Raw genomic sequence first — 25,166 nt, 5'->3', positions numbered from 1 at the left:
CGCGGGGAAGGAGCTCTGTCAGGCCCCGGTGAATCAGGAGGGGTTGGGCGTTTCTCACGGGTCCGATACCGTTTCCTGCGAGGTTTTCCCCCCACTCTTGCAGACCAGCATGGCTTAAAGCAGACATCTCAGATTTCTCCCTGGGGTCGCGAAAGAGCCACCCGACACCTCTGTTGTGCCCTGACGGCCCCCGGTGCCACCTCATGGGCCCATTGTATCAGTCTGTGGCCCCGGGAGTCCACTTGAGCCACGAGTCAGAGCAGAGGGAAAGGGACACCGTTACAGAAGGTGGAGACTTCACGTCCAGTTAGGAAGCGCTGCCGGCAGTGAGGGTGATGTAAATGGGCAGGAGGCAGAGCGGGTCCCCCGGGAGTGGGCGGAAGCCCAGCGGAAGTTCTGCTGTTGCTCGATGCTCCTTCAGCACTCTCAGGAGACGAGCTCCTCGCTTCCTTCACCCAGCCATGTGGGCCTTATCCCAGCCTCATTTACTCTGGCCCGCCTACCACGGGACCTTTGCACATGCCTTCCCGGCAACCTAGAATCCTTTTCCCTCTCCTCTTCACGTGCTGAACTCGCCTCCCTCCAAGCCTCACCGCCTCTTGACCACACTAAACACCCACGTGATAACCCCCCCCACCTACCAGCTTCCCCTGCTCTCAACACCGGTCTTAGTTACGCTCATACATTGCCTGAGGAGTATTTGATTCGCGTGTCTTTTCCCCGCTGGACTAGAAGGTCTGCAAGGGCAGAGGCTGGGCAGGACTCCATTGACCATTATATCCTCAGCATCTAGCTTATCCTCTCGCCCTGCCTGGAACGTTCTTCCCCCAGGTGTTGGCGGGGCTGGCTCCTTCCCAGAACTTAGGTCTCGGTTCAAAGGTCCTCTGGGCGCCCCCACCCCTGCACCACATTACCACTGTCCGAAATCAACCCCCCTGGCCACGGGCAAGCTTCTGCAAAGCAGGAAGAGAGCCGTCACCAAGAGCAGGACGAGGTGGCACTGGGAGAGATAAACGTCGGCTGTTGAAGACCCCCAGTGAGCAGCCTGAGCTGACTGAGGCCACCACGGATACCAGAGGGCAATCTGGAAATGGAAGTACCGCGGGAGGGGTGAGGCGGGCAAGCTACTGACGCTAAGGGAGGGTCCCCGATCAGATGTTCTCCTCCTGGAAACGGGGAGTGCAGGCCCCAGACTTTTCCAGCAGGACAGAGAGCCTCTCAACTCCACTTCGAGTGACGCCCCCTGGTGAGGTAAGTCCTGTGCTGGGAGGTGGGGGTGGGGGTGGGATCCCCAGCGTTGCAGCGACAGGAAGCGTGCAGCCAGGGTGGAGGACCCTGGGGTGGCGAGGCAGATGACTGAGTCTGAGTCCCTGCCTTGGGACTTCTTAGCTTTATGGAGCTGGGTGAGCCCCTCAGCAGCCCCCCACCTCAGTTTCCCCATCTCTGAAATGGGTGGGTAATCTCTCCCAAAGAGGCTGTTGGGAAAATTAAAGGAGAACACACGTAGAGAAAGGCTACTATGAATGAGCCGCTGTGCAGTAGTATTTATTGTTACAGTGTTAAAATTCACTCTTGGGAAGACGCTGGGGCCGTGATCAGCAACTAAAAGGCCAAGAGCGTCATCTCTGTTCGTGGACAACTTTTCCCTTTGCGGCCAACAAACTCCCTCTGTGTCGGGACACCTTCTCACCAGCCAACTGTCGCCAGTAACGTGGGCTTCAGAAGTCGCCGTGTCCCACGGGCTTTCTTTCCTCGCCGCTCACCCGCCAGGAGCCCGTTGGAGCCTCGAAGAGCAGCGTGGACGGGACGGGCCAGAGCCTACGGGCTTCGATGGGAAGGGGGTGGGCGCAGCTTGGAGCTCTGGAGGGTCTGGGTGGCCCCGCAGCGGACGTGTCCTGCCACATCTTCCCGCTCTGCCACGTGCAGTCCTGTTTAGTGACCTCGAGGTTTGAGGTCGCTGTTCTGAGGCCCCCTCTGTGCTGCCTGGGCTGCGTAGAGGCCCTTCCCCTTCCCCTTCCTCTGGGCCAGCTTGTCACGCGGCTCCTCCCTGCCCCCTGCAGCCTGGGGCCCAGGGGGCAGGTGGGTGACTGAGGTGCTGACAGACAGATTTTAGGAGAATAGCTCTGCCCAGCTAATGACAAAGGGACCTTTCAGAGGTGTCTGGGTCAGAAAGCTGAGAGTCTGCTGGGCAGGTGACTTTTTTTTTAAATGTTTATTTTGAGAGAGAGAAAAAGAAGGAGAGAGAGAGAGAGAGAGGGAGACGGAGAAGGAGAGGGGGAGAGAGAGAGCGTGCACGAGCGAGGGGGAGGGGCAGGGAGAGAAGGAGAGAGAGAAGCCCAAGCAGGCTCCGAGCTGTCAGGACAGAGCCTCATGCGGGGCTCCATCCCACGACCACAAGATCATGACCTGAGCCAAAATCAAGAGCTGGACACATAACTGACGGAGCCACCCAGGCTCCCCGGGCAGGTGCCTCCTGGTGGCCCTGGTCCCCGCTTCTGGGAGAAATATGGGGTGCCTCTGCCTACTCTGCTTCTCCCTAGCCTCTGGCACCAACTACCCCTCTCTAAGGGGCCAGCACCCATGGACACAGATGATGCCACTCCAAGAAGCACATTCATATATTCACAGGTCCGGAAGCCACATCACCCTCCACGACCACACGACTCAGGCCCTTTGCACAGGATGTGGCAGGTCCCTGTTCTGCAGGCAGCCACCCTGCCCGCTTGAGTCACGAAAAGCCAATTCCAAACGGTCACTTGGCTGCCAAGGACCGGGGCGTCAGGTGGGAGAGAGTGTGCTATTAAGGTATCATTTGGACCGAAAGGTGCTTTCGAGGTTGTCCGCATCGCCCCAGGCCTGCTGGCCCAATGTTGCACATTTTGGGGACAATGCCATCCCTGCCGGTGACCCCCCCCCCCATACTGTCCACTTGCCCATCTTGCCCCCAGTGGGGCGGAGCGGGGGTGGGAAAGGCAAGCTCCATTTCCGACAACTCGGGTGAATGTTGGCTTCAGATAATCAGGCCCCCTTGTGCTACCCTTGCTCACCCTGTGGGAGTCATTTCCTGCCTGGTCTGCTGCTTCCCAAGAGGCAGATCCCAGGGTTCCGGGTCACCCAGACTGGAGGCTGGCTTGGGAGTGACCTGTGGCATTGGGTTAGAAGACGTTTTACTTCCCCCTCCGGGCTGCAGGCCCCAGGTGTGGCTGAATGTGGCTGGAATTTGGAACCTCAGCAAAGCCACCTTAGATACCAGAGCTTCCCGCCCCGCCCCCCCCCCCCCCCCCCCCCGAAAGGCCACGGAATCAGAAATGAGACCCTAGAAGGCTAAACATCAGATGAACGGAGGGCCATCCACCCGCCCACCAGCTGGGCGTTTGGTTTCCATGGGCAAGAAAAGCTGTGCTTATCTTAAGATCAGAGAGAAAACCATGGTCTTCGACATCGGGGAGGAAGGGTCACTCTCAAGTTCCTCAGGCCTCGGTTTAGGCTTTTCCCGCAGGGGGAACTGGTTCATTGGGCTGAGGAACATGTACTTTGATGGTTCTTGGAGGCCGACACCTGTTCAAGTCTTGGGAGTTCAGGCCTGTCATTGACTCTGGTGCGAATGGCCCCAATGGCGGTCGAGCATCGTGGTCCCAACAAAGGATTCGCTTTGACAACCAAAGTGTCAGGGGAACTCCAGTGCATGTCGTCCCTCCCAAGTCATCACTCAGCGCTGAGGTCAACAGACTCGAGCCTGAACACATAGATCCAACTGGTTTTCAAGGGTTGTGTCTGTGGACTTTTTTTTTTTTCTCTCTCTCTCTTTTTGGTCAAGCCCTACTGGGGGCTCTAGAGAGTCTGAACATTAAGCATTCCTTTCCTCCTTGTGCATGTTGTTCCAACCGGAACACTGTTGGGGAGAACCAGTTCAAGGTCAGTCCGGTGCTGTCAGTGGGAACTCAGAGCTCCCTTCTAGCCTGGTTGCTTGCCACCTGTCTCCTGAGAGGTTACAAAGTGGGTTACAGACATTAGCACGTGTTAATTCTCACAATGTCCCTGGGAGGGAACCAGGAAGTGTTGTGGATGCAGGTGTTGAGGCACAGAGGGGTGAGGCCACCGGCAAGAAGCCACATAGCCAAACAGTGGCAGAGTCAGGAAAAGGGCGGGGGGGGGGGTTCTCTCCACCACGTCAATGACTTTGCTCTCCAGCCTTCATCTCCTTGATGAACACACCCCCGTTCCAGGTGACTGAGACCTCACCACACAGGTTTGTTGGGTTAATAGTGACAAGCATTTCCCTGCCCCCAATCCCAACCCCGTTGTCGAACTTGATCGTCGCCGGCCTGAGTCAGTCAGCCCGGATCCCGTCCTCAGGATGTCCCTCCTGACGACAGGAAACCTGCATTTCCTGGAACCGTTGCTGCTAAGCCCAGCCCCGCAACCTCCCGGCGCTGGAGCCGCGCCTGGGAGCAGGCCAAAGGCTTTTCTCCGCGCCCACCCCGTGTGCCCCATGGCTTTTGGGGTGGAAGGGAGTGGCCGCCCCATTTTGCAGTCTCCCAAGGGAGATTCAGCGAGCTGAGTCAGAACCCGGGTGCTCAGTTGTGGGGGGCACAGGTGCTGGAGCCAGGAGCCCCGCCAGGCTGGCTGGAAGGGCCCCTGTGCCAACGGGTCAGCCTCAGGCTGTGCTCGCCCCTGGCACCGCCCTTGCTGGGTGCCCTGTGTCCGGCTGGAGCCGCACCTGCGCTTTCTGGGAGGGTGCTCTTGGGGAACTGCCTGCCTCCTTCCAACCGCGGCAGCTCAGTTCAAGGCCGCGGGGACCAACCGGCCTGCTCAGTGGCTGGCGGTCACTCTGGGTGGGGCCTGGGTTATAGAGAGGCTGGGCCGACAGGTCCTCCCACTGAGCGGACAGGTCCACAACCCGCTGAAGACAGGCAGGCCGGTGTCCCCTCGTTCCTCGGAGCGCCCCTCTGAAACTGCGACAGTCTGCTGGGATTGTGCCCTGGAGGGGCGCATCCCGGGCCCGCAGCCACTATGTGCAGTGGTGACAGCATCTGGCTACCCTTCCTCCGCGGGTGTGTCCGTGTTGGGGCTGGTGGGGCGACAGTCCCTTACACATTGGTGACCTCGAGGCCGTTGTAGCCTTCCAGCCGGCACTGCTCTGGCCTGCCCTGGGGGTCGTCGTCTCCACAATCTTCATTTTGAAGAGAGCCATAGTCATCATGAAAATCAGGGTCTTTGCTGCTGAAGCCCCTTCCTATCTTCCCCAGCGGCAGCTGAGAAGAGAGAGATGAAGGTCAGAGGAAAAAAGGAACGGGGTGCCTTGGGATCTGGAAAACGTGGGGTCCCCCCATTCTCATCGTTTCGTGACCTCAAGCAACTTGCCTAACCTCTCTGTGTGCTTCCTGCTGCTCAGAGACCCCCGAGAGGATTTTGTGAGTCAACCCTCGGAGAGAGCTTTGGTTGCCCAGGGTGAGGACAAATATAGTCTGATGGTCCTCAAAAGTCTCCTACCTCCCTCCTCAGCAGGAGGAGCATGGAGAGTGGGTATAACAAGAGAGGCGAGAGTGTCTGAGCAGGGGCGTGAGGTCTGACTGCGTTCCCAAGTCGAGAAGAAATATTCTAGCACTTCCTGGTGCGTCAGAAAGGGTGTGCGTGTTTTGGAGACTCAGAAACTGGGCTTTGGATCCCTGCTTTGCCACTTCCTGGCTGTGTGACCTGGGATGAGTCATCTGCCCTCTCTGAGCCTCAATTTTCCCAGCTTCAAGGTGGGAATAGAAGTTCCTTTCTCCCAGAGTTGTCACAAAGAGTAGAAATTGGATCTGTGAAGCACACAGCCAGGTGTTGGCAAAGGGTGGCTATTATTAACCCTACACAGCAGGTCCTCAGTGTGTATTTATCTCTTATTTTGAACATATCTCTATTATAATCTTCCTGATGGTGCTTTGAAAGTACTTATTCCCTCGACTGCCAGACCAGTGTTTCTCGATCTTTTGTTCCATGTTGCCACCTTTAAAAACGGAGACTTTTCTGATATTTTCTCCTAATCCCACCCCCCCCATCAAATGTTCACCCCACAGATACACTGTGCTTCTGTTCATGTCCCGTATACATACCTGTGCTTCATACATAAAAAGAGTGAGGTTTTGGCCCCTTCCCACCAAACCCATTTTCACCCCATTCTAGACTGCACGTTTTGGACCGAGAGCATGGTAAGAGTAAGGGAGAGAATTTATTCATGCTTAGTCCCATTGATGCTCGGGGTGGTGCCTAAAACACAATTAGGATCCAAAAATCGTTTGCTGCATGAATGGAAGAATTTTTGGATTATCCACTTGGGCCATCTGTGTCTACACACCTCCATTTAGGAATCTGGGTCAGTCTGAGTCTGTGTGAACAGATCCAAACTGCACGTGCTTCCATATACCAGAGGCTAATCTGCTGCGATCGGTCGGGTCATTGGAGTTCAAGAGCTAAGTCGGTGGTTCTCAGAGTTTGGGGTGCATGGAACCCTCTGGACTGCTTGGCTGCAACCAAGGATCCCCGTTACCCCAGAGGCCCTTGGTTTTAGGAGGCCCGGGTGGGGGCTCCTGGGTGGCTCGGTCGGTTAAGCGTCTGACTCTTGATTTCAGCCCAGGTCATGATCTCACCGTTGGTTGAGTTCGAGCCCCGCGTCGGGTTCTGAGCGGAGCTCACAGAGCCTGCTTGGCATCCTCTGTCTGTCTGTCTGTCTCTCTCTCTCTGCCCCTGCTCACACTTGCTTTCCCTCTCTCTCATTCTCTCTCAACAAATAAACAAACATTTAGGAGGCCCAGGTGGGTCCCAGAAGCTGCCTGTGATTCTGATGCAGGCGGGCGAGACCTGTGCTTTGAGATGCTACTCTAAGCCTTGGGTGGGGGCTGGGCTTAAAGCATCATGCAGGTCGGTTGAAGGTGTCTTCCTCTCTCCCGTCTGCATCTGTGACCTGGTCCATTGGTCCCCCTCCACAAGCCAAGACAGGAGCTGGGAGGGGGCATCATGGGTCCGGATGACAAAAAGACCTCCCCCAGGCTGCAGGAGCCCCGGGTGAAGGCGTCAGCGTCTTACCCGGCCAGCCTTGTATTTAATGCCGCCGCTGCTCTCCTCCTTCCCCGTCCGGGTGACGCTGGAGGCCCTCCCTGGGGGTGTTCCGAAACGCTCAGCCTCCCGGAGGCCTGAGGAGCTGGGGAGAGACACATTCTGAGTCAGCGGTGGGGGACCCGGTCAGCTACCATCACCCAGAGACACACACACACACTCACACAGGTGACAATGCAGCACCTGCTGCAATTTACCGCGTACCTTCTGCGTGCTAAGCACCCCTGTGCTGCGAATGCACTCCGAAGCGTCAGGAAAATCGCCCCCGCGCTGCTTTTGAAATCTGTGTCTCCCCCGTCCCACCCCACAGTGACTTGTTGACTGAAGTGGCCCCACTACTCCCTTCTCTGTGTTAAAGCGCTGAAGGCTTCTGTTAGAATAGGATTCGGCAAACTGCGGCCTGCAGGCTGGAGCCGGCCCGCTGACTGATTTTGCAAATAAAGTTTTATTGGAACACAGCTACGCCCGTTAGTTGTTTATGTGTTGTCTAAGCCTCCTTTCTTGCTATGAGAACAGAGTTGTATACTTTTTAAAAAATGTTTATTTATTTTTGAGAGAGAAAGAGACAGAGCATGAACAGGGGACGGGCAGAGAGAGAGAGGGAGACGCAGACTCTCAAGCAGGCTCCGGGCTCTGAGCTGTCAGCACAGAGCCCGACGTGGGGTCCCTGAACCCACGAGATCCTAATTCGAGTTGAAGTCGGATGCTTAAAGAAGTGAGCCACCCAGGTGCCCCTGTATATATATTTTTTCTTTTTTTAATTTTCTTTTTTCTTTTTTAAAATTTACATCCAAATTAGTTAGCATATAGTGCAACAACGATTTCAGGAGTAGATTCCTTAGTGCCCCTGACCCATTTAGCCCATTCCCCCTCCCACAACCCCTCCAGTAACCCTCAGTTTATTCTCTATATTTAAGAGTCTCTTATGTTTTTCCCCCTCCCTGTTTTATATTATTTTTGGTTCCTTTCCCTTATGTTCATCTGTTTTGTCTCTTAAAGTCCTCATGTGAGGGGCGCCTGGGTGGCTCAGTCGGTCAAGCGTCTGACTTCGGCTCAGGTCACGATCTCGCGGTATGTGAGTTCGAGCCCCGCGTCGGACTCTGTGCTGACTGCTCAGAGCCTGGAGCCTGTTTCAGACTCTGTGTCTCCCTCTCTCTGACCCTCCCCCGTTCATGCTCTGTCTCTCTCTGTTTCAAAAATAAATAAACGTTAAAAAAAAAATTAAAAAAAAAAGTCCTCATGTGAGTGAAGTCATATGATTTTTGTCTTTCTCTGACTAATTTCACTTAGCATAATGCCCTCCAGTTCCATTCACGTAGTTGCAAATGGCAAGGTGTCATTCTTTCTGATTGCTGAGTAATACTCCACTGTACATATATACACCACATTTTCTTTATCCATTCATCCATCGATGGACATTTGGGCTCTTTCCATACTTTGGCTATTGTCGATAGTGCTGCTATAAACATTGAGGTACGTGTGTCCCTTGAAAACAGCACACCTGGATCCCTTGGATAAATACCTAGTAGTGCCATTGCTGGGTCGTAGGGTAGTTCTATTTTTAGTTTTTTGAGGAACCTCCATCCTGTTGTCTGGAGTGGCTGCACCAGCTTGCATTCCCACCAACAATGCAAAAGAGATCCTCTCTCTCCACATCCTCGCCAACATCTGTTGTTGCCTGAGTTGTTAATGTTAGCCCTTCTGATAGGTGTGAGGTGGTATCTCACTGTGGTTTTGATTTGTATTTCCCTGATGATGAGTGATGTTGAGCGTTTTTTCATGTGTCAGTTGGCCATCTGGATGTCTTCTTTGGAGAAGTGTCTATTCATGTCTTTTGCCCATTTCTTTACTGGATTATTTGTTTTTGTGGTGTTGAGTTTGATAAGTTCTTTATAGATTTTGGATACTAACCCTTTATCTGATATGTCACTTGCAAATATCTTCTCCCATCCCATCCCGTCAGTTGCCTTTTAGTTTTGCTGACTGTTTCCTTCTCTGGGCAGAAACTTTTTATTTTGATGAGGTCCCAGTAGTTCATCTTTGCTTTTGTTTCCCTTGCCCCCGGAGACGTGTTGAGTGAGAAGTTGCTGCGGCCAAGATCAAAGTGGTTTTTTGCCTGCTTTCTCCTCTAGGATTTTGATGGCTTCCTATCTTACATTGAGATCTTTCATCCATTTTGAGTTTATTTTTGTGTGTGGTATAAAAAAGTGGTCCAGGTTCATTCTTCTGCATGTCGCTGTCCAGTTTTCCCAGCACCACTTGCTGAAGAGACTGTCTTTATTCCATTGCATATTCTTTCCTGCTTTGTGAAAGATTAGTTGGTCATACGTTTGTGGGTCCATTTCTGGGTTCTCTATTCTGTTCCATTGATCTGAATGTCTGTTCTTATGCCAGTACCATACTGTCTTGATGACTACGGCTTTGTAGTATAGCTTGAAGTCTGAGATTGTGATGCCTCCTGCTTTGGTTTTCTTTTTCAAGATTGCTTTGGCTATTCGGGGTCTTTTCTGGTTCCATACAAATTTTAGGATTATTTGTTCTAGCTCTGTGAAGAATGCTGGTGTTATTTTGATAGGGGTTGCATTGAATAGGTAGATTGCTTTGGGTAGTATCGACATTTTAACAATATTTGTTCTTCCTATCCAGGAGCATGGAATCTTTTTCCATTTTTTTGTGTCTTCTTCAATTTCTTTCAAAAGCTTTCTATAGTTTTCAGTGTATAGATTTTTCACCTCTTTGGTTAGATTTATTCCTAGGTATTTTATGGTTTTATGTGCAACTGTAAATGGGATTGATTCCTTGATTTCTCTTTCAGTCACTTCATTGTTGGTGTATAGGAATGCAACCGATTTCTGTGCATTGATTTTATATCCTGCAACTTTGCTGAATTCATGAATCAATTCTAGCAGTTTTTTGGTGGAATCTTTAGGGTTTTCCATATGGAGTATCATGTCATCTGCGAAGAGTGGAAGTTTGACCTCCTCCTGGCCGATTTGGATGCCTTTAATTTCTTTGTGTTGTCTGATTGCAGAGATTAAGACTTCCAATACTATGTTGAATAACAGTGGCACAAGTGGACATCCCTGTCTTGTTCCTGACCTTAGGGGGAAAGCTCTCGATTTTTCCCCATTGAGGATGATATTAGCGTTGGTCATTCATATATGGCTTTCATGATCTCGAGGTATGCTCCTTCTATCCCTATTTTCTTGAGGGTTTTTACAAAGAAAGGATGCTGTATTTTGTCAAATGCTTTCTCTGCATCTATTGAGAGGATCATATGGTTCTTGTCCTTTCTTTTATTGATGTGATGAGTCACATTAATTGTTTTGTGGATATTGATCCAGCCCTGCATCCCAGGTATAAATCCCACTTGGTTGTGGTGAATAACTTTTTTAATGTGTTGTTGAATCCGGTTGGCTAATATCTTGTTGAGGATTTTGCACCCATGTTCATCAGGAAAATTGGTCTATAGTTCTCCTTTTTAGTGGGGTCTCTGTCTGGTTTTAGAATCAAGGTAATGCTGGCTTCATAGAAAGAATTTGGAAGTTTTCCTTCCATTTCTATTTTTTGGAACACCTTCAAGAGAATGGGTGTTAACTCTTCCTTAAATGTTTGGTAAAATTCCCCTGGAAAGCCATCTGGCCCTGGACTCTTGTTTTTTGGCAGATTTTTGATTACTAATTCGATTTCCTTAATGGTTATGGGTCTGTTCAAATTTTCTATTTCTTCCTGTTTCAGTTTTGGTTGTGTATATGTTTCTCGGAATTTGTCCATTTCTTCCAGATTGCCCATTTTATTGGCGTATAATTGCTCATAATATTCTCTTATTATTGTTTTTATTTTTTCTGTGTTGGTTGTGATCTCTTCTCTTTCATTCTTGATTTTATTTATTTGGGTCGTTTCCTTTTTCTTTTTGATCAGACTGGCTAGTGGTTTATCAATTTTGTTAATTTGTTAATTTATCATCAATTTGTTAATTTGCTATGAATTTATTGCCATTATGATGCTTGTAGAGTTGGAGCTTCTGGTGGTGTTCTCTGGTCCTTTTTAGTCTTTGTTGCTTTTGGTCTTTTTTTTTTTTTTTTTCATCTTTCTCCCCTCAGAGAGCCCCCCTTAAAATTTCTTGCAGGGCTGGTTTAGTGGTCACAAACTCCTTTAATTTTTGTTTGCCTGGGAAACTTTTTATCTCTCCTTCTATTTTGAGTGACAGCCTTGCTAGATAAAGACTTCTTGGCTGCATATTTTTCTGATTCAGCACATTGAATATATTCTGCCACTCCTTTCTGACCTGCCAAGTTTCTGTGGATAGGTCTGCTGCAAACCTGATCTGTTTTCCCTTGTAGGTTAGGGACTTTTTTTCCCTTGCTGCTTTCATGAGTCTCTCCTTGCCTGAGTATTTTGTGAATTTGACTATGATATGCCTTGCTGATGGTCGGTTTTTGTTGAATCTAATGGGGGTCCTCTGTGCTTCCTGGATTTTGATGTCTGTGTCTTTCCCCAGGTTAGGAAAGTTTTCCGCTATGATTTGCTCACATACCCCTATTTCTCTCTCTTCCTCTTCTGGGACCCCTGTGATTCTGATGTTGTTCCTTTTTAATGAGTCACTGATTTCTCTAATTCTTAAATCGTGCTCTTTTGCCCTGATCTCCCTCTTTTTTTCTGCTTCATTATTCTCCATAAGTTTGTCCTCTATGTCGCTGATTCTCTGTTCTGCCTCATCCATCCTTGCCGCTGCGGCATCCATTCGTGATTGCAGCTCAGTTATAGCATTTTTTAATTTCATTCTGATTAACTTTTACTTCTTTTATCTCCACAGAAAGGGATTCTAATCTATTTTCGACTCCAGCTAGTATTCTTATTATCGTGATTCTATATTCTGGTTCAGACATCTTGCTTGTATCTGTGTTGGTTAAGTCCCTGGCTGTCCTTTCTTCCTGCTCTTTCTTTCGGGGTGAATTCCTTCATTTTGTCATTTTGAAGGGAGAAAAGGAATTAATGAGGGAGAACAATTAAAATTAAAAAAATATTAAAATTAAAAAAATATTAAAATTAAAAAATTAAACACACACACACACACAAATTGAATAAATGATGCTAGATCCTAGGTGTGTTTTGGTCTGGGTGTTGAAAGTGGTTTGACAGGTTAGAGGAAAAAAAGGGGGGGGGGGAGAAAAAAAGGAAATCGTTTGAGAGTTTGAAAAAAATGAATACACTGAAGTAGACTAAAATGAGATGATGGAGGTAAAACAGGATTTGAAAAAACATACACAGAAGTAAAGAATATAGTAGAAAAAATTAAAGAAAAATATTTTATTAAAAATTAAAAATAAAAATGAATTTTTCTTTTTCTATATTCAAGAAGGAGAAAAGAAACGAGAAAGAGAAAAAAGAGAAAAAAGAAAAAAATGAAAAAAGGAAATCGTTTGAAAATTTGAAAAAGTGAATACACTGAAGTAGACCAAAATAAAATGATGGAAGTAAAATAGAATTTGAAACAATTTACACAAAAGTAAAACATATAGTAAAAAAATGAAAGAAAAATATTTTTAATAAAAATTGAAGGTAAAAATGAAGTTTTTCTCTTTCTGCATTCAAGAAAAAGAAAAGAAACGAAAAAGAAAAAGAAAAGAAAAAAAAGGAGATCGTTTGAAAATTTGAAAAGGTGAACACACTGAAGTAGACTAAAATAAAATTATGGAAGCAAAACAGAACTTGAAAAAATTTACATAAGAGTAAAAAATATAGTAATAAAAATTAAAGAAAAATATTTTAATAAAAATTGAAAATAAAAATGAATTTTTTCTCTTTCTGTATTCAAGAAAAAGAAATGAAAAAGAAAAAAGAAAAAAAAAAGAAAGAAAATTGAATAGATGAACCTGCTAACAGATTGAAGTAGGACTGAAATTGCTTCGTTTTCCCCTAGAAGTCAGACTATGAAGCACTTTATGGTCCATAAATTAAGCCGGTGGTGAGACGTGTGTTCTTGAAGAGCGAGGTTGGCCCGGTTGGGCGGGGCTCAGTGTAACGGCTCCGCTCTCCACTAGATGGCGCCGCCAGCCTCCTGGGGTGGGTTCTTGTGGCGCTCGTAGGTGCGTATGCGCATGCGCGAAAGCGGTGAAATGGCGCCACCCAGCTACCCGGTCTGTTCTCCCCCATCAGCAGTCGCGCACCCATCCTCTGTCTTCAGCTCTCGTCCGCTCCCCGCTTCTTCCCTCTCCGTGACCAGGCCCCAGGCAGTCGCTCTCTCCCGAGTTTTGTCTCAGACGCGGCTGTTTTCCCCGGCCCCTTACTTCCGAAGGGCTGTGGCTTCGGCCCCTTCTGCCCCTCCTGCCCCTCTGCGGGAGGGTCTCCCCAGGCAACGGCCTAATGCCAGCTGCACCCAGGAAAGTTCGCCAAACCGTGCTGCTGCCGGAGCCCAGAGACCGCGGCCGGGTGCCAGCCGCCCCAGAAAAAGTTCGCGAGCTAGCGCAGCAGCAGCCTTTCAGGGATTATGGACAATCGCAACTCGCATCTGGCACCGGGCTTCACCCTTAACGACCTTGTTCCAGCACCAGCGATCTGGCCGTTCTCTGGGGTCTGCTGGGCCCAGGTGGCCTCACAGCCTCTACCGAACGCCCTTCCGGCCGTGGAACCGCTTCTCCCCGTGTGGCCTGAGAACCTCCCGGACCCCACTCTGCTCCTGGGGATTCGCCCTTCCCTCCAGAGCACCCACCGCCAGGTATCGAGCTGGGGAGTTGCAGCCTTTGCGCTCCCCTTGTTTATTACAGTCTTAATGGAATTTAAACCCTCTTCTTTCTCCCTATTTAGTTCAGTCCCTGCGGCTGTTTCCAATTTTCCACTTTCTCTCCAGCTGCTTTTGGGGAGGGGTGCTTTTCCCGTATTCTCCCCCCGACCCTTGACTCCGTCCTCTCTCTGCCTGCAAAAGCACCTCCCTTCCCGCGGCTTCTTGCTCCCCAAGTCCGCCTCTCTGCACCGTGTACCTGCTAAATTCTGTGGCTCAGGTTGTGCAGATGGTCATGTTAATCCTCCAGTCAGTTTTCTAGGCGTGTAGGTTGGTTTAGTGTTGGTCTGGCTGCATTTCATGGACACGAGACCCACAAAAATCTTCTATGCTCTTCCGCCATCTTGTCTCCTCCTCCCCCGTATATTTTTGATATAGACCGAGTGTCTGTGTTTTGACACAGTTCCCAAGTGCTAACATTTACTATCTAACCTTTTTTTTTTTTTTTTTTTTTTGATAGAGAGAGAGTTTGTGTGCGTGCGAGTGGGGGAGAGGTGCAGAGGGAGAGAGAGAAAATCTTAAGCAGGCTCCATGATCAGCATGGAGCCCAATGTGGGGCTTGAAACCATGAACTGTGAGATCATGACCTGAACTGAAATCAAGAAGCTCAACTGACTGAGCCACCCAGGCGTCCCTCTGTCTAACGTTTTAAAGAAGTCTTCCAGCCCCTGTTAGAATATCAGTGCTGTGCTGGACGTATGAGGTGTTGGGGTAAGAATCCTGGTCCAGAATCCTGGAAGTTCCGAACTCAGTCCTCCCACCTGCCCTGTTTTACTTTTAGATGTTGGCCAAACCCCTGTCTCCCCTGGGCTCCGGCGTTCAGCCTTTGCCTGGAGGGTAGGCTGTAGCCTTGGCGGGAGCCTTGTGCACGTTCTCCGTCAACCTTGCCAGACCCAAGCCGCTTATGTCCAGAGAATTTCTCGGAGCTCTAGCAGGATTGAAATCCCGGCTCTACCATTCATTGGCTGTATGACCTTGAGCAAGCCATTTCGTTTCTTGGAAGCTTGGTTTCTAGGTCTGCAAAACGGGGATTATAACGTAGCCAACTTTATGAAGTTAGTTAAAATGTGCTTCGAAGCTTAGCTGACGTCCAATAAATGGCCACAATAAGGGTTCATAGTAACACTTAGAACACTTTGCAAAGGCGTCAGCTCTGATTGACAGGCAGCCAGGGATCGGGGTCGCGGGAGCTGAGAGCCTTGGCCCAAGCTAACATGAAGGCAGACTTGCTAAGAGAAATGAACCCTCTAGGGTTTTTTAAGCTGCCTCAGAGAAGTCCTGCTTCCGGGGCAAACTTTGTCGAGGGGGTTTAAGGCAGGGGAGAGGTCGCATGTAGGTGGTGCTGGCAGGTTGGGGGGCAAATCAAGCTGAGTTTTCAGATCCGTGGGTGCCGGGGGCTCCCCGGGTCTAGCGGGGAAGCCGTTCCAATGCAGAAGCCATGAAAATCTAAACTCACTCAGCCAGCGGTTTGCTGTCATGCATCGAAGTGCGTTAAATCCTCCTGACTTGGGGACACTAGCCGTTGAATGAGCTTGGGACAGCTGCCGGGGCCCTCGGCTTCCCCCTGGAGAAGACGTAGAAGTCAGGCCTTACCTGAGGGTTCATGAGACCCTCGGTGGCAGTGATGGAACTTGACCTTGAGCCTCTAGGATCAAGATCCGGACCCTGGAGGACAGCGTAGGACCCTGGGCTCCACACCAGTGGAGTGGCCTGGCCTGACCTCTGAGCAGGTACGTCACCTGGGCTGTGTGTTCTGCAGGGAGGGGTGCGTAAAAGCTCTTCTCGGGGCGCCTGGGCGGCTCAGTCGGTTAAGCGTCCAACTTCGGCTCAGGTCATGATCTTGCAGTTCACGAGTTCAACCCCCACATCGGGCTCCATGCCGACAGCTCAGAGCCTGGAGCCTGCTTCGGATTCTCTGTCTCCCCCTCTCTCTGCCCCTCCCATGCTCATGCTCTCTCTTTCTCTCTCTCTCTCTCAAGAATAAGTAAACATTAAAAAAAAATTATGAAGTCCTATCTCAGAATGTGACCGTGGTTGGAGAGGAGTCTTTGTGGAGGTAGGTAATTAAGTTAAAATGAGGTCATTCGAGTGGTCCACAGTCCGATATGACTGGTGTCCTTGCAAGAATCAGAGATTTGGGGGCTCCTGGGTGGCTCAGTCGGTTAAGTGTCCGACTTAGGTTCAGGTCATGATCTCCCAGTCTGTGAGTTCGAGCCCCATGTCGGGCTCTGTGCTGACAGCTCAGAGCCTGGAGCCTGTTTCAGATTCTGTGTCTCCCTCTCTGTCTCTGCCCCTCCCATGCTCATGCTCTGTCTCTCTCTGTCTCTCAATAATAAGTAAACATTAAAAAAAAATTTTTTTTTTTAAAAGAAGATGGTGGGTGGGTTGAAGAACAAACCCATCAGGAAGATTGTCCTTCATTGTCGGGGGCATCCTGGGGTGCTCAGAGAAAGGGTTGTTCCCACCAGTACTGAACCACATTTAGGAGAGAGAGAGAGAGAGAGAGAGAGAGAGAGAGAGATCTTAACCTCCATTATTGCAGTTGAACCTGGGCATTTATACCCTGGGACAAAGGCTCAAAAGTCCCCCTGGGAAGGGTTCAGGGAGGGGCCTTGACACCTCCCGCTGTTGTTTGGTCATTCGGCTCACGCTTCAGGGAAGAAGCAACGTATGATGGTTTAAATCCCAGCTCCACTGTTTATCAGCTGATGGGTCCAGGCAAGATAGGTCACCCTCTTGTACCTCAGTTTCCTCATCTGTGAAATGGGGCTCCTAGTATGTGTCTCCTGGTAGCTATCAAATGCTAGGCCCTGAGCCGGGCCCGTGGCAGAGGGCAGCCAGTGGCTGTGGCAGTTTGATGACCGCACCCTAGAGCTGCCTCTGCAGGAGGGAAGGAGAAGGGAGGAGGAGAGGGAGATGTTGGCCGATTCTTCCATTTTTGGAAACAAAACGGCAACCTCTGGACTGTGGGTCATGAGGCCATAGAACGGGAATGAGTAAGAAGATACAAAGTTTGTCTGCTGCTTCAGAGATCTAGGGGACACTCTGGGGGCCCCTGGGTGGCTCAGTTGGTTAAGCAACAGACTCTTGATTTTGGCTCAGGTCGTGATCTCACAGTTTGTGAGTTCGAGCCCCGGGTCAGGCTCTCAGCATGGAGCCTGCCTAGGATTCTCCCTCTCCCTCCTTCTCTGCCCCTCTCCTGCTCACGCTGTCTCTCTCTCTCTCTCAAAATAAATACACATTAAACAAAAATACAGAGAACTCCATCTCTGACCTCATATCCAAGCAGAATATAAGTGGGCATTCTGGAAGGACCCATCCCTGTCCCTGACTCTGTTAGTGATGGGCTGTATCATCCTCCAGGCCAACGCTGGGGACAGTCCCCTATTTCCATGCAGACTTTCCATTTGGCTGCTCTGGGGCTGCAGCGAATGCCTTTGGAACACCACGGCTACTCCCTGCATCCTTTTTGTCCCCTGGTTTATTTCTCCGGATCTGGAACTCACAGAGGACTGACACACAGTTGGTGCCGGACGGGGGTTTATCAGGAGAAGCAGGAGGCGCGTGTCGGGGCAGATGCCGCGAGAGGATGTGAGACACTGCTCGTTTGGGTGTGTGTCTTGTCACAGAGACAGGAGGAGGCGGGAGAAGACGATGTCATGTTGGGACTTAGTAACGCCGGGAACGTGCCTCTCCCGGGGTCAGGTGTGGATGCTAATGTTCCCTGACTCCGTGGCCCTGGGCCACAGTATGGGGTGACTGCAGCCTCTTGATGTGCTCTGAGCGGCCTGCCCCCTCTCCTCTCTAAGTGGTCACAGGGCCTCAGGGTCTACTGGGGAGCGGGAGCAGGTGCTCATCAGCACCCCCGTAAACTTGCCAGCATGGTGGAAAGCCATTGGGTCCTTGGGAGACACTGGCATGGCCACTGGCTACTCTTATGGAGCCACTGCACTTCTCTGAAGCTAGTTTTCTCACCCATACGATGGGGCAATGATCTGGGGTGCCTGGGGTGGCGCAGTTGGTTAAGCGTCCAACTCTTGATTTCAGCTCAGGTCACTATCTTGCGGTTTGTGAGATTGAGCCCCGAGTTGCGCTCTGCGCTGAGAGCTCGGAGCCTGCTTGGGATTCTGTCTCCTGCTCTCTCTGCCCCTCCCCTGCTTGCTCTCTATCTCTCTCTCTGAAAATAAATAAAAATAAACTTTAAAAAATGGCACAATGATCCCTTCTCATCCAGCTTCCTTCTTAGGGACAAGGATCAGATGAAATAAGGAATGAGACAGAACTTTGCTGGTGATAACTTGCAAGTCAAATTGCCAAGTGTTATTCCCACAACCGTCACCTGGTCCTCCCAAGCCTTGGATTCAATCCGGGATGGAGTCTCGGGTTAGCCCTTGGTATCTATTCAATGGTCAGGGATGTTTCTCCATCTGAATCCTTCCACCCCATCAGAGTATTCTGGAAGAACTCACCCCAAAGGACCAGCACCACCTGCCCTGCCCCCTCTCTCTGGAAAGCTAAAGTCAGCAACGGAAGGACAGGGAGCAAGAGGGCAATGGTCAGGGCAGTTTCACTGCTTGGGCCACCGCTGAGATGTCCTGGGGCAAAGCCCGAGGATCTTGGTTAATATAAACCCATCCGACCCTCCCACGCATCTCACCACATGCCTGGGGGTCACCGTCTCCACTGGTGTTCTGCTTAGCTGGGGACACTTGTACCAACAGGGGGTGGTCTCCAGAATTTCTTAGAAACTCATGAAGTTCTGTTTCCCCTAAGCTGACTGAAATCTCTTCCCCTGGGCTGTGGCAGGTTCTCAGCAAAGGGGTCTCAGATGCCACACCGAGACCCGATGCACGGGCCATGGACGGACACACAGAAGGAAGCAGCATGGTGCAGAGGTGACAGCAGGGAGGTGGGCCTGGGGTCTGGGCTGGTGGAGCCTCTCAGTGCCCTGGCTGACCAGCTCTGACTCCTTGCCTGTAAGATGAGAAGAGTCCACTTTCCTCTTCCTTATCCTGCTATCAGGAAGGATTGCTTTCCTCTTATTCTTAAACAAATTTTTTAATGTTCATTTTATTTTTGAGGGAGAGAGACAGAGTGCGAGCAGGGGAGGGGCAGAGAGAGAGGGAGGCACAGAATCCGAAGCAGGCTCCAGGCGCCGAGCCGTCAGCACAGGGCCCGATGCGGGGCTCGAACCCATGAACCGTGAGCTGAAGTCGGATGCCTAACCGACTGAGCCACCCAGGTGCCCCACTTTCACCTTGTTCTTAAAGGAGTCTTTGGCCTGTCCACAGCATAAGAACCCACCCTATTTGCTCCCCACCAGAAACTTCCCCAGTGCTCAGCCTCAAATCCTGGACAGTCCTTTTAATGCACCTGTTAGCTCAGGAGTGCTCAAGGGTTTAATCAGACACATGAGTGCCTGCTAATGTTTAGCTAGTGCTGCCCCTCCAGGGCTCAGAATGTATTAAGGCCATTACAGATCACAATGCTCCAGAAGGGAGGTCAGGGAAGGGGACAATTCTTAGGAGAAAAGCCTTTTTCCTGCACCTGTTGATGTACGGCTCATGGAATAGGGTCCTCGTCAAATGTTGGTCTCCACAGAACTACCTCAAAATGCTCAGAATGTACATTCCTGGGCTCTACCAGCAGATAAGGGTCCTGCAGATCTGAGTCAGGGCCAGGGGATCTGCATTTCACAAGGGCAACGATGATTCTGCTGCAGGAGTCCATGGACCACGCTTTGAGAAACACTTAGGTATTAGCCTGCTGATGGGGAAGGGCAACTCGGGACTTCTGGATTGTCGCCACTAATACACAACTCCCCCCACCCCCTAAGCCTCAGTGTCTCCACCTGCATAACACAGGGTGTGTTCCAGCTGCTTCTTGAGGCTTCGTGTGGTTTGGGGGTTCAGCACTCGGGGTTCTGACTCCGAGTCACCACCGGTGGCTCCAAGAGCCACCGATTCAAATCTGAGCTCAGTCAGCAAAATGGACACAGCCTTAGCTAGACTCACCGACAATTAAAGAGTAAAGACTTAAATTACTAAAACCAGGAATGAGAGAGGGGACATTACTACCAACTTTACAGAAATAGGAGAGGCTATCAGGAAGTGATTATATAATCAATTACATGCCAACGAATTAGCTAACCTCGGCAAAACGGACAAATTTCTAGAAAGATATAAACTACTGAAACTGATTCAAGAAGAAATAGAAATTCTGAATAGGTTTGTAACAAAGAAAATTGAAGTAGGGAAAAAAAAAAAAATTCCCCGAAGAAGAGTCCAGGACCATGAGGCTTCACCAGTGAATTCTACTAAATGTTTAAGGAATAATGAAAACCAATCCTTCACAAACTCTTCCAAAAAAAAAAAAAAAGGAGGGGAGAGAATACTTCCCAATTTAACCTATGAGACCAGTATTACTCTGATACCAAAACCAGACAAAAATATCACAAGAAAAAAAAACCTCTATAGACCAACATCCTTTATAAATATAGATGCATGGGGTGCCTGGGTTAGTCAGGTGGTTGAACACCTGACTTCAGCTCAGGTCATGATCTCGCGGTTTGTGAGTTCAAGCCCCGCGTCGGTCTCTGTGCTGACAGCTCAGAGCCTGGAGCCTGCTTCAGACGCTGTGTCTCCTCTCTCTCTGCCCCTCTCCCACTTGTGCACGCTCTCTCTCAAAAATAAATAAATAAACTTAAACAATTAAAAAAATATATATATAAAAAAAAAATAAATACAGATGCAAAAATCCTCATGCAAATGCTAGCAAATTTCGTCCAGCAACATATGAAAAGGAATATACACCACGACCAAGTGGGATTTATCCTAGGAATGCAAGGTTTCCAACGTATGGAAATCAGTCGATGTAATATGTCATATTAACAGAACAAAGGGCAAATCTGGGCTCTGCTACTTTCTAGCTGTGTGACCTGGGGCAGGGACCTTGGCCCCTTCGAACAAGTTTCTCCACTTATTTATTTATTTAAAAAAAAATTTTTTTTAACGTTTATTTATTTTTGAGACAGAGAGAGAGAGAGAGTATGAACGGGAGAGGGTCAGAGAGAGAGGGAGACACAGCGTCTGAAGCAGGCTCCAGGCTCCGAGCTGTCAGCACAGAGCCCGACGCAGGGCTCGAACTCACTGGCTGAGAGGTCGTGACCTGAGCCGAAGTCGGACGCTCAACCAGCTGAGCCACTCAGGCGCCCCTAGTTTCTCCATTTTCAAAGGAGGGTTGGTGATACTGACTTCTTGGTGTTGTCACGAGGATGAAATTAGTACCCACAGCAAGTGTCCAATAAACCTTAGCCTAACGGTAATTATTTTGCGGACAGAATCCACTGGGAGGGGGTCTGGGTCATCTGTCCAGGTGCTTCTTCTCTGGCCACTTTTCAGCTGAGGAGGCTGGGGTCGGTGGGCTGACACAGCCTGCTCCCCGGGACCATCAGCACCATCAGTCTGCTCGATCGCCGCCTCCAAACCTCCGTCTCCACAGCTCTCCCTGCCGACTGGCCACCTTGACCTCTCCGGCCGGTGCGAGTCCTCCCCAGCCCACACCCCACCCTCGCAGGGTCTTTCCTTACACCTGTGCTATTCACTTTCCCTTCCCTAAATGCTGGGGGAGTTTGGGGATTTCACCACACACTTCATTCAAGACCTGACCCCTCCTCTGTGACCTTCACGCTAAAGCACCTTGCTTCTCGGAGCCCCAGTTTCCTCTGTGTCAAAGGAGGCCTCCGTGTGGTAGGGGAGAAGGGGGTGCGGGAAGTGAGGGGGCCCTGGGGAAGTCAGGCTCATCTCCTCGAGCCCCAGAGCGGGAGCCAGCAGCCCACACTCACTTGGCTGGGTGGAAGACAGCAGTCATCTCCTCTGCCAGGTGTCTCCGAAGGATGTGCTTCCCGCTGGGGATGCCCAGGGCAGTGGCCATGGCCTCGGCATTGAACGTGGGCTCCAGCACCAACACAGCACCGTGGATGCCGCTGTTGGTCAGGTTGTCTGCGTACTCCTGAGGGCGAGGCACAGGGCTGGTCAGCCTTGGGGGGCTGCCCTGCTAGTCTGAGGGGGCCACCCTGTTGTCCTGAGGCTGCCCTGCCGGCTTGAGGTGCCCTCAGCTGCAAGTGGGGACATGTCCCCCACAGCAAAGGCTTGTCCCCCTGGGGACCGGTCAGTTGAAGCCCAAGGGGGATCCCCTCACTCCTTTACGGCCATGAGGACGGTCACCAAGACTATTTTGTCACTGACATATCCCCAGACCTTGGCAGGCAGCCCATAAATACTTGTCCAGTGAGAAGAGAAACCCAGATCCAACCCGACCCAGGCTTCAGGGGACAGCCCAGCCTCTCCACTCCTGCTACGAGAAAGGCATCATTAATGGGGGTCCCGCTGCGGGGGCGGGGTGAGCGCTCCCTCCTCTTGAGCGACAGGAGGCAGGCACTCTCAGCAGCCTGGGCGGACACCCCACTCCCACAAAATAGGCACACAAACGTGCATGGGATTGGCACATGCCTGCGAGTCGCCCCCAGCCCATCACCGCCTCTCACCTTCAGGTCGATGTCCCGCACCCACTTGAGCACCCGTTGGTTGGTCCAGACCACGGGGTCTATGTTTTGGGTCTCGCAGCGGGCGCGGCGCTCCTGGAGGGCCTTGTGGGGGGAAGACAGTGGGTCAGCTGGTGTGTCGGGGTGGGGGGGGTGGCTACACAGAGATGACAAGGAGCGAGGGTCCGCCGTGTTGGGGGGACCCTGGTATGACAGTACAGGGGGGAGTTCTGGCCGGCGAGCCCCAGCTTCTCTGGCCACGTCAGGCTGGGGCTCGGCCGTTCATCGTGGGAAATGGGGAGAAGCCTGCTTCTGGGGTGGAGGGCTGGGTGAGACCCCCAGAGGCTGCCTGGTTTGTGCGTCCCTGTCCGCCGCTCTCCTGACACAGAGTGGGTGCCCAACAATGTGGCCCTTCCATGAGGGGCTAGGTCTCTTGTGGGTCCACCCAGCCCCTGGGGGCAACGAGTGTCACCCAGGCACAAAACGTCACCCACGGCGGCCTGTAGAGGGATCAGCCTGGTCCCCTTTCGCAAGCCCCCTTGGGGGGACTGGCTCCCAGACAAGGACTCCTGGGCTGGGGGTGGACACATGGATTTCTGCCCCCCACTGGCCCATGGATTTCTCCAACCTGCCCTGACCAGCCCCAGTGCACCAAGCCCTTTTCCACACTTGACTCTCACGATCTTCCTGCACATCCACGTCCTTCACCAGCCTGGGGCTCCCGGGGGCCCGGGGCCTGTGCCTCGGGTCCTGTGCTGGGCTTGCGCGAAGGGCTGGAGAGCTGGACGGCGCCCTTTTCTATGCCTTTCCTCCTGACCCCCAGCTCTTGTGCTCTGACGTTGCATTCGAAGAAAAGGAAACCATCTGGACTGATTCCACTCCGCAGCTGAGGGCCCCTCCCTCAGGGATATTTGGTCCCCGGGGAGCTGAGGCGCATGTCCCGTGCCGTCCGGCTTGGCAGGGCTCCGAATCAAGGGGGCGCTCAGAGTCCAAACTCTAACTCTCCCCCCTTCCCCCCTGCTGTCCGGTTGCCTACCTGGCCTCCCTGTTCAAGGCCTCAGTTCAGCTGTCACTCTCTCCGGGATGCCCTCCCTGATTCCTCTGGAAACGACTCCTTTGGATTTTCATAAAGCCCCAGGCTTTCCTCACCGGGGCAACTTTCCATGGTATTGTGGCTCCAGCTTCTATGTGGTTCTCCCTGATCAGCAGTGAGCTCTTGGATGAGGGTTCCCCACTTCCTCTGAATTGGGCACCGGGCCTGATGATGCCCAACAAGCAGTTGTTGGAAGAGGGAGGGAGTGAGGAAGGGGCAGATGGATGTGTGTGGATGGAGCGATGGGCAGGTAGTCGGATGGACAGACAGTGGGTACCAGTGTGGGAAGAAGGGCTGTGGGAGGTGCCCCCACCTCCTGCCCTGGTCCTCACCTCCCTGCTGAAGTTCACTTGGTACAGCAGCTCGATCCCCAGCAGGATGCTGACCTGGTGGAACTTCTTGGACACGTTCAGGTGCTTTTCCAGGTCCCGCTTCATCAGGGAGTGTAGCATCCGCCCATCGACCAGGTGGTTTTGGAAGGCCTGAGAGTACTGGGACAGGCCGATGTCATTCAGCCAGGCCTTGGCCACCCAGTGATGGTCCAGGTCAGCAGCTTTGGACAGGCTGGCGAGGAAAGACATGGCCAGAAAGAGGGATGGGCGGGGGACAGGTGGCAGGAACAGAGGGACGGGAAGAAACGGGGCGGAGATGGGCAGAGACGAAGATAGAGGGAAAACAACAGGGCGGGGGAGTGTGGGGGACCAAGAAATCGGGGAGACGGACAGGAAAAGGGATGGATTGAAGAGACAGGAAGAGAGAGACAAAGCAGAGATGGGGAGAGAGGTGGGCACAGGGGGCGGGAGGAGACAGAGACAGACAGAAAGACAGACACAGAGAAACAGAGAGCGAGCCCCCAAAGAGCAGAAAAAGGATCAACAGGGAGGCAGACAAAGGGGACAGGAAAAGAAGAGAGAGCACATTCAGACACGCTGAGTGGGAAGGGACAGTGGCAGAGCAGCAGGGACATGTGCAGTGGGAAGCAGCACCTCTGGGAGCCCTCGGCATCCTCAGCCTGTCCCTGGGCACGGTCCCCTGGGAATGTCCCTCTACCGAAGCCCTGAAGCCTGCAAAGCCACGGCCTGGGCCGCCTCTCCTCAAAGTCACACCGTGGCGTGTCTTGAAATCAGAATTAAATCCCCCGTTTTGCCCACTCCAAGCCCTCTCACCTCACTGCTAGGCCTCAGATCCTCTGTATCCCACACAGAACCTAGCTCAGTGCTGCACACATAGTAGGTGCACAACGAAGACTCAAACGGATAAAAAGGCGCGTGCTCCGGACCAAGAGGTCCTTCCGGCTGTCATTCCCCTAATCGCCACACGGTGGCAGCGGGACAGAAGGAATTAGCACAGCGCAGCCCGCCTACCGAGGGACTCGAGAAATGACCCCCGGGGCTGCCAGGTGGGCGGGTCCACTACAGAGGGATCAGGATGTTATAGGGAAATGTGGGCCCACGGGGAGACACCGCCCCCTTCCCCGGGTCCGGGATTGGGACCAGCATCCTCCCCTCCCCGCATGGAACACCCCTCACCCACTTTCCAGCCCCCTCCCTGTGCACCCATCTCTAAGAGCTGCCCTACCAGCCACTCAAGCTGGAGACCTGGGTGGGATTTTCACTCCCACCTGACTCGGCCGCCTCCTTTCCACTCTGTTCCGC

At 51.6% G+C, this 25,166-nt stretch overlaps 1 protein-coding gene across 6 annotated transcripts in view; it reads right to left on the bottom strand.

The window, feature by feature from the left end:
- Positions 1-1,531: 1,531 nt before the first annotated feature.
- Positions 1,532-25,166, bottom strand: part of KAZN (kazrin, periplakin interacting protein) — a 1,132,657-nt gene continuing 1,109,022 nt past the window's right edge. For 4 of the 6 annotated variants that reach the window (XM_086715734.1, XM_086715737.1, XM_086715736.1 and 1 more), the window contains 5 exons: positions 23,844-24,075; positions 22,422-22,523; positions 21,720-21,886; positions 7,066-7,180; positions 1,532-5,255 (listed from right to left, as the gene is read on the bottom strand). In XM_086715734.1, the coding sequence (XP_086571860.1) occupies positions 5,091-5,255; positions 7,066-7,180; positions 21,720-21,886; positions 22,422-22,523; positions 23,844-24,075 (781 nt within the window). In that variant the 3' untranslated portion in view covers positions 1,532-5,090. Of the gene's footprint in view, positions 5,256-7,065; positions 7,181-20,907; positions 21,383-21,719; positions 21,887-22,421; positions 22,524-23,843; positions 24,076-25,166 lie in introns of those variants that run through there. The other 2 variants (XR_015254486.1, XM_086715735.1) reach the window with 2 other exon arrangements.

Source organism: Puma concolor, chromosome C1 (genome assembly GCF_028749965.1).
Source record: "Puma concolor isolate L17-30 chromosome C1, mPumCon1.1.hap2, whole genome shotgun sequence".
NCBI lineage: Eukaryota > Metazoa > Chordata > Mammalia > Carnivora > Felidae > Puma > Puma concolor.
Note: the sequence above shows the minus strand (reverse complement) of the source record. Positions and strands in the feature narration are given on the sequence as shown.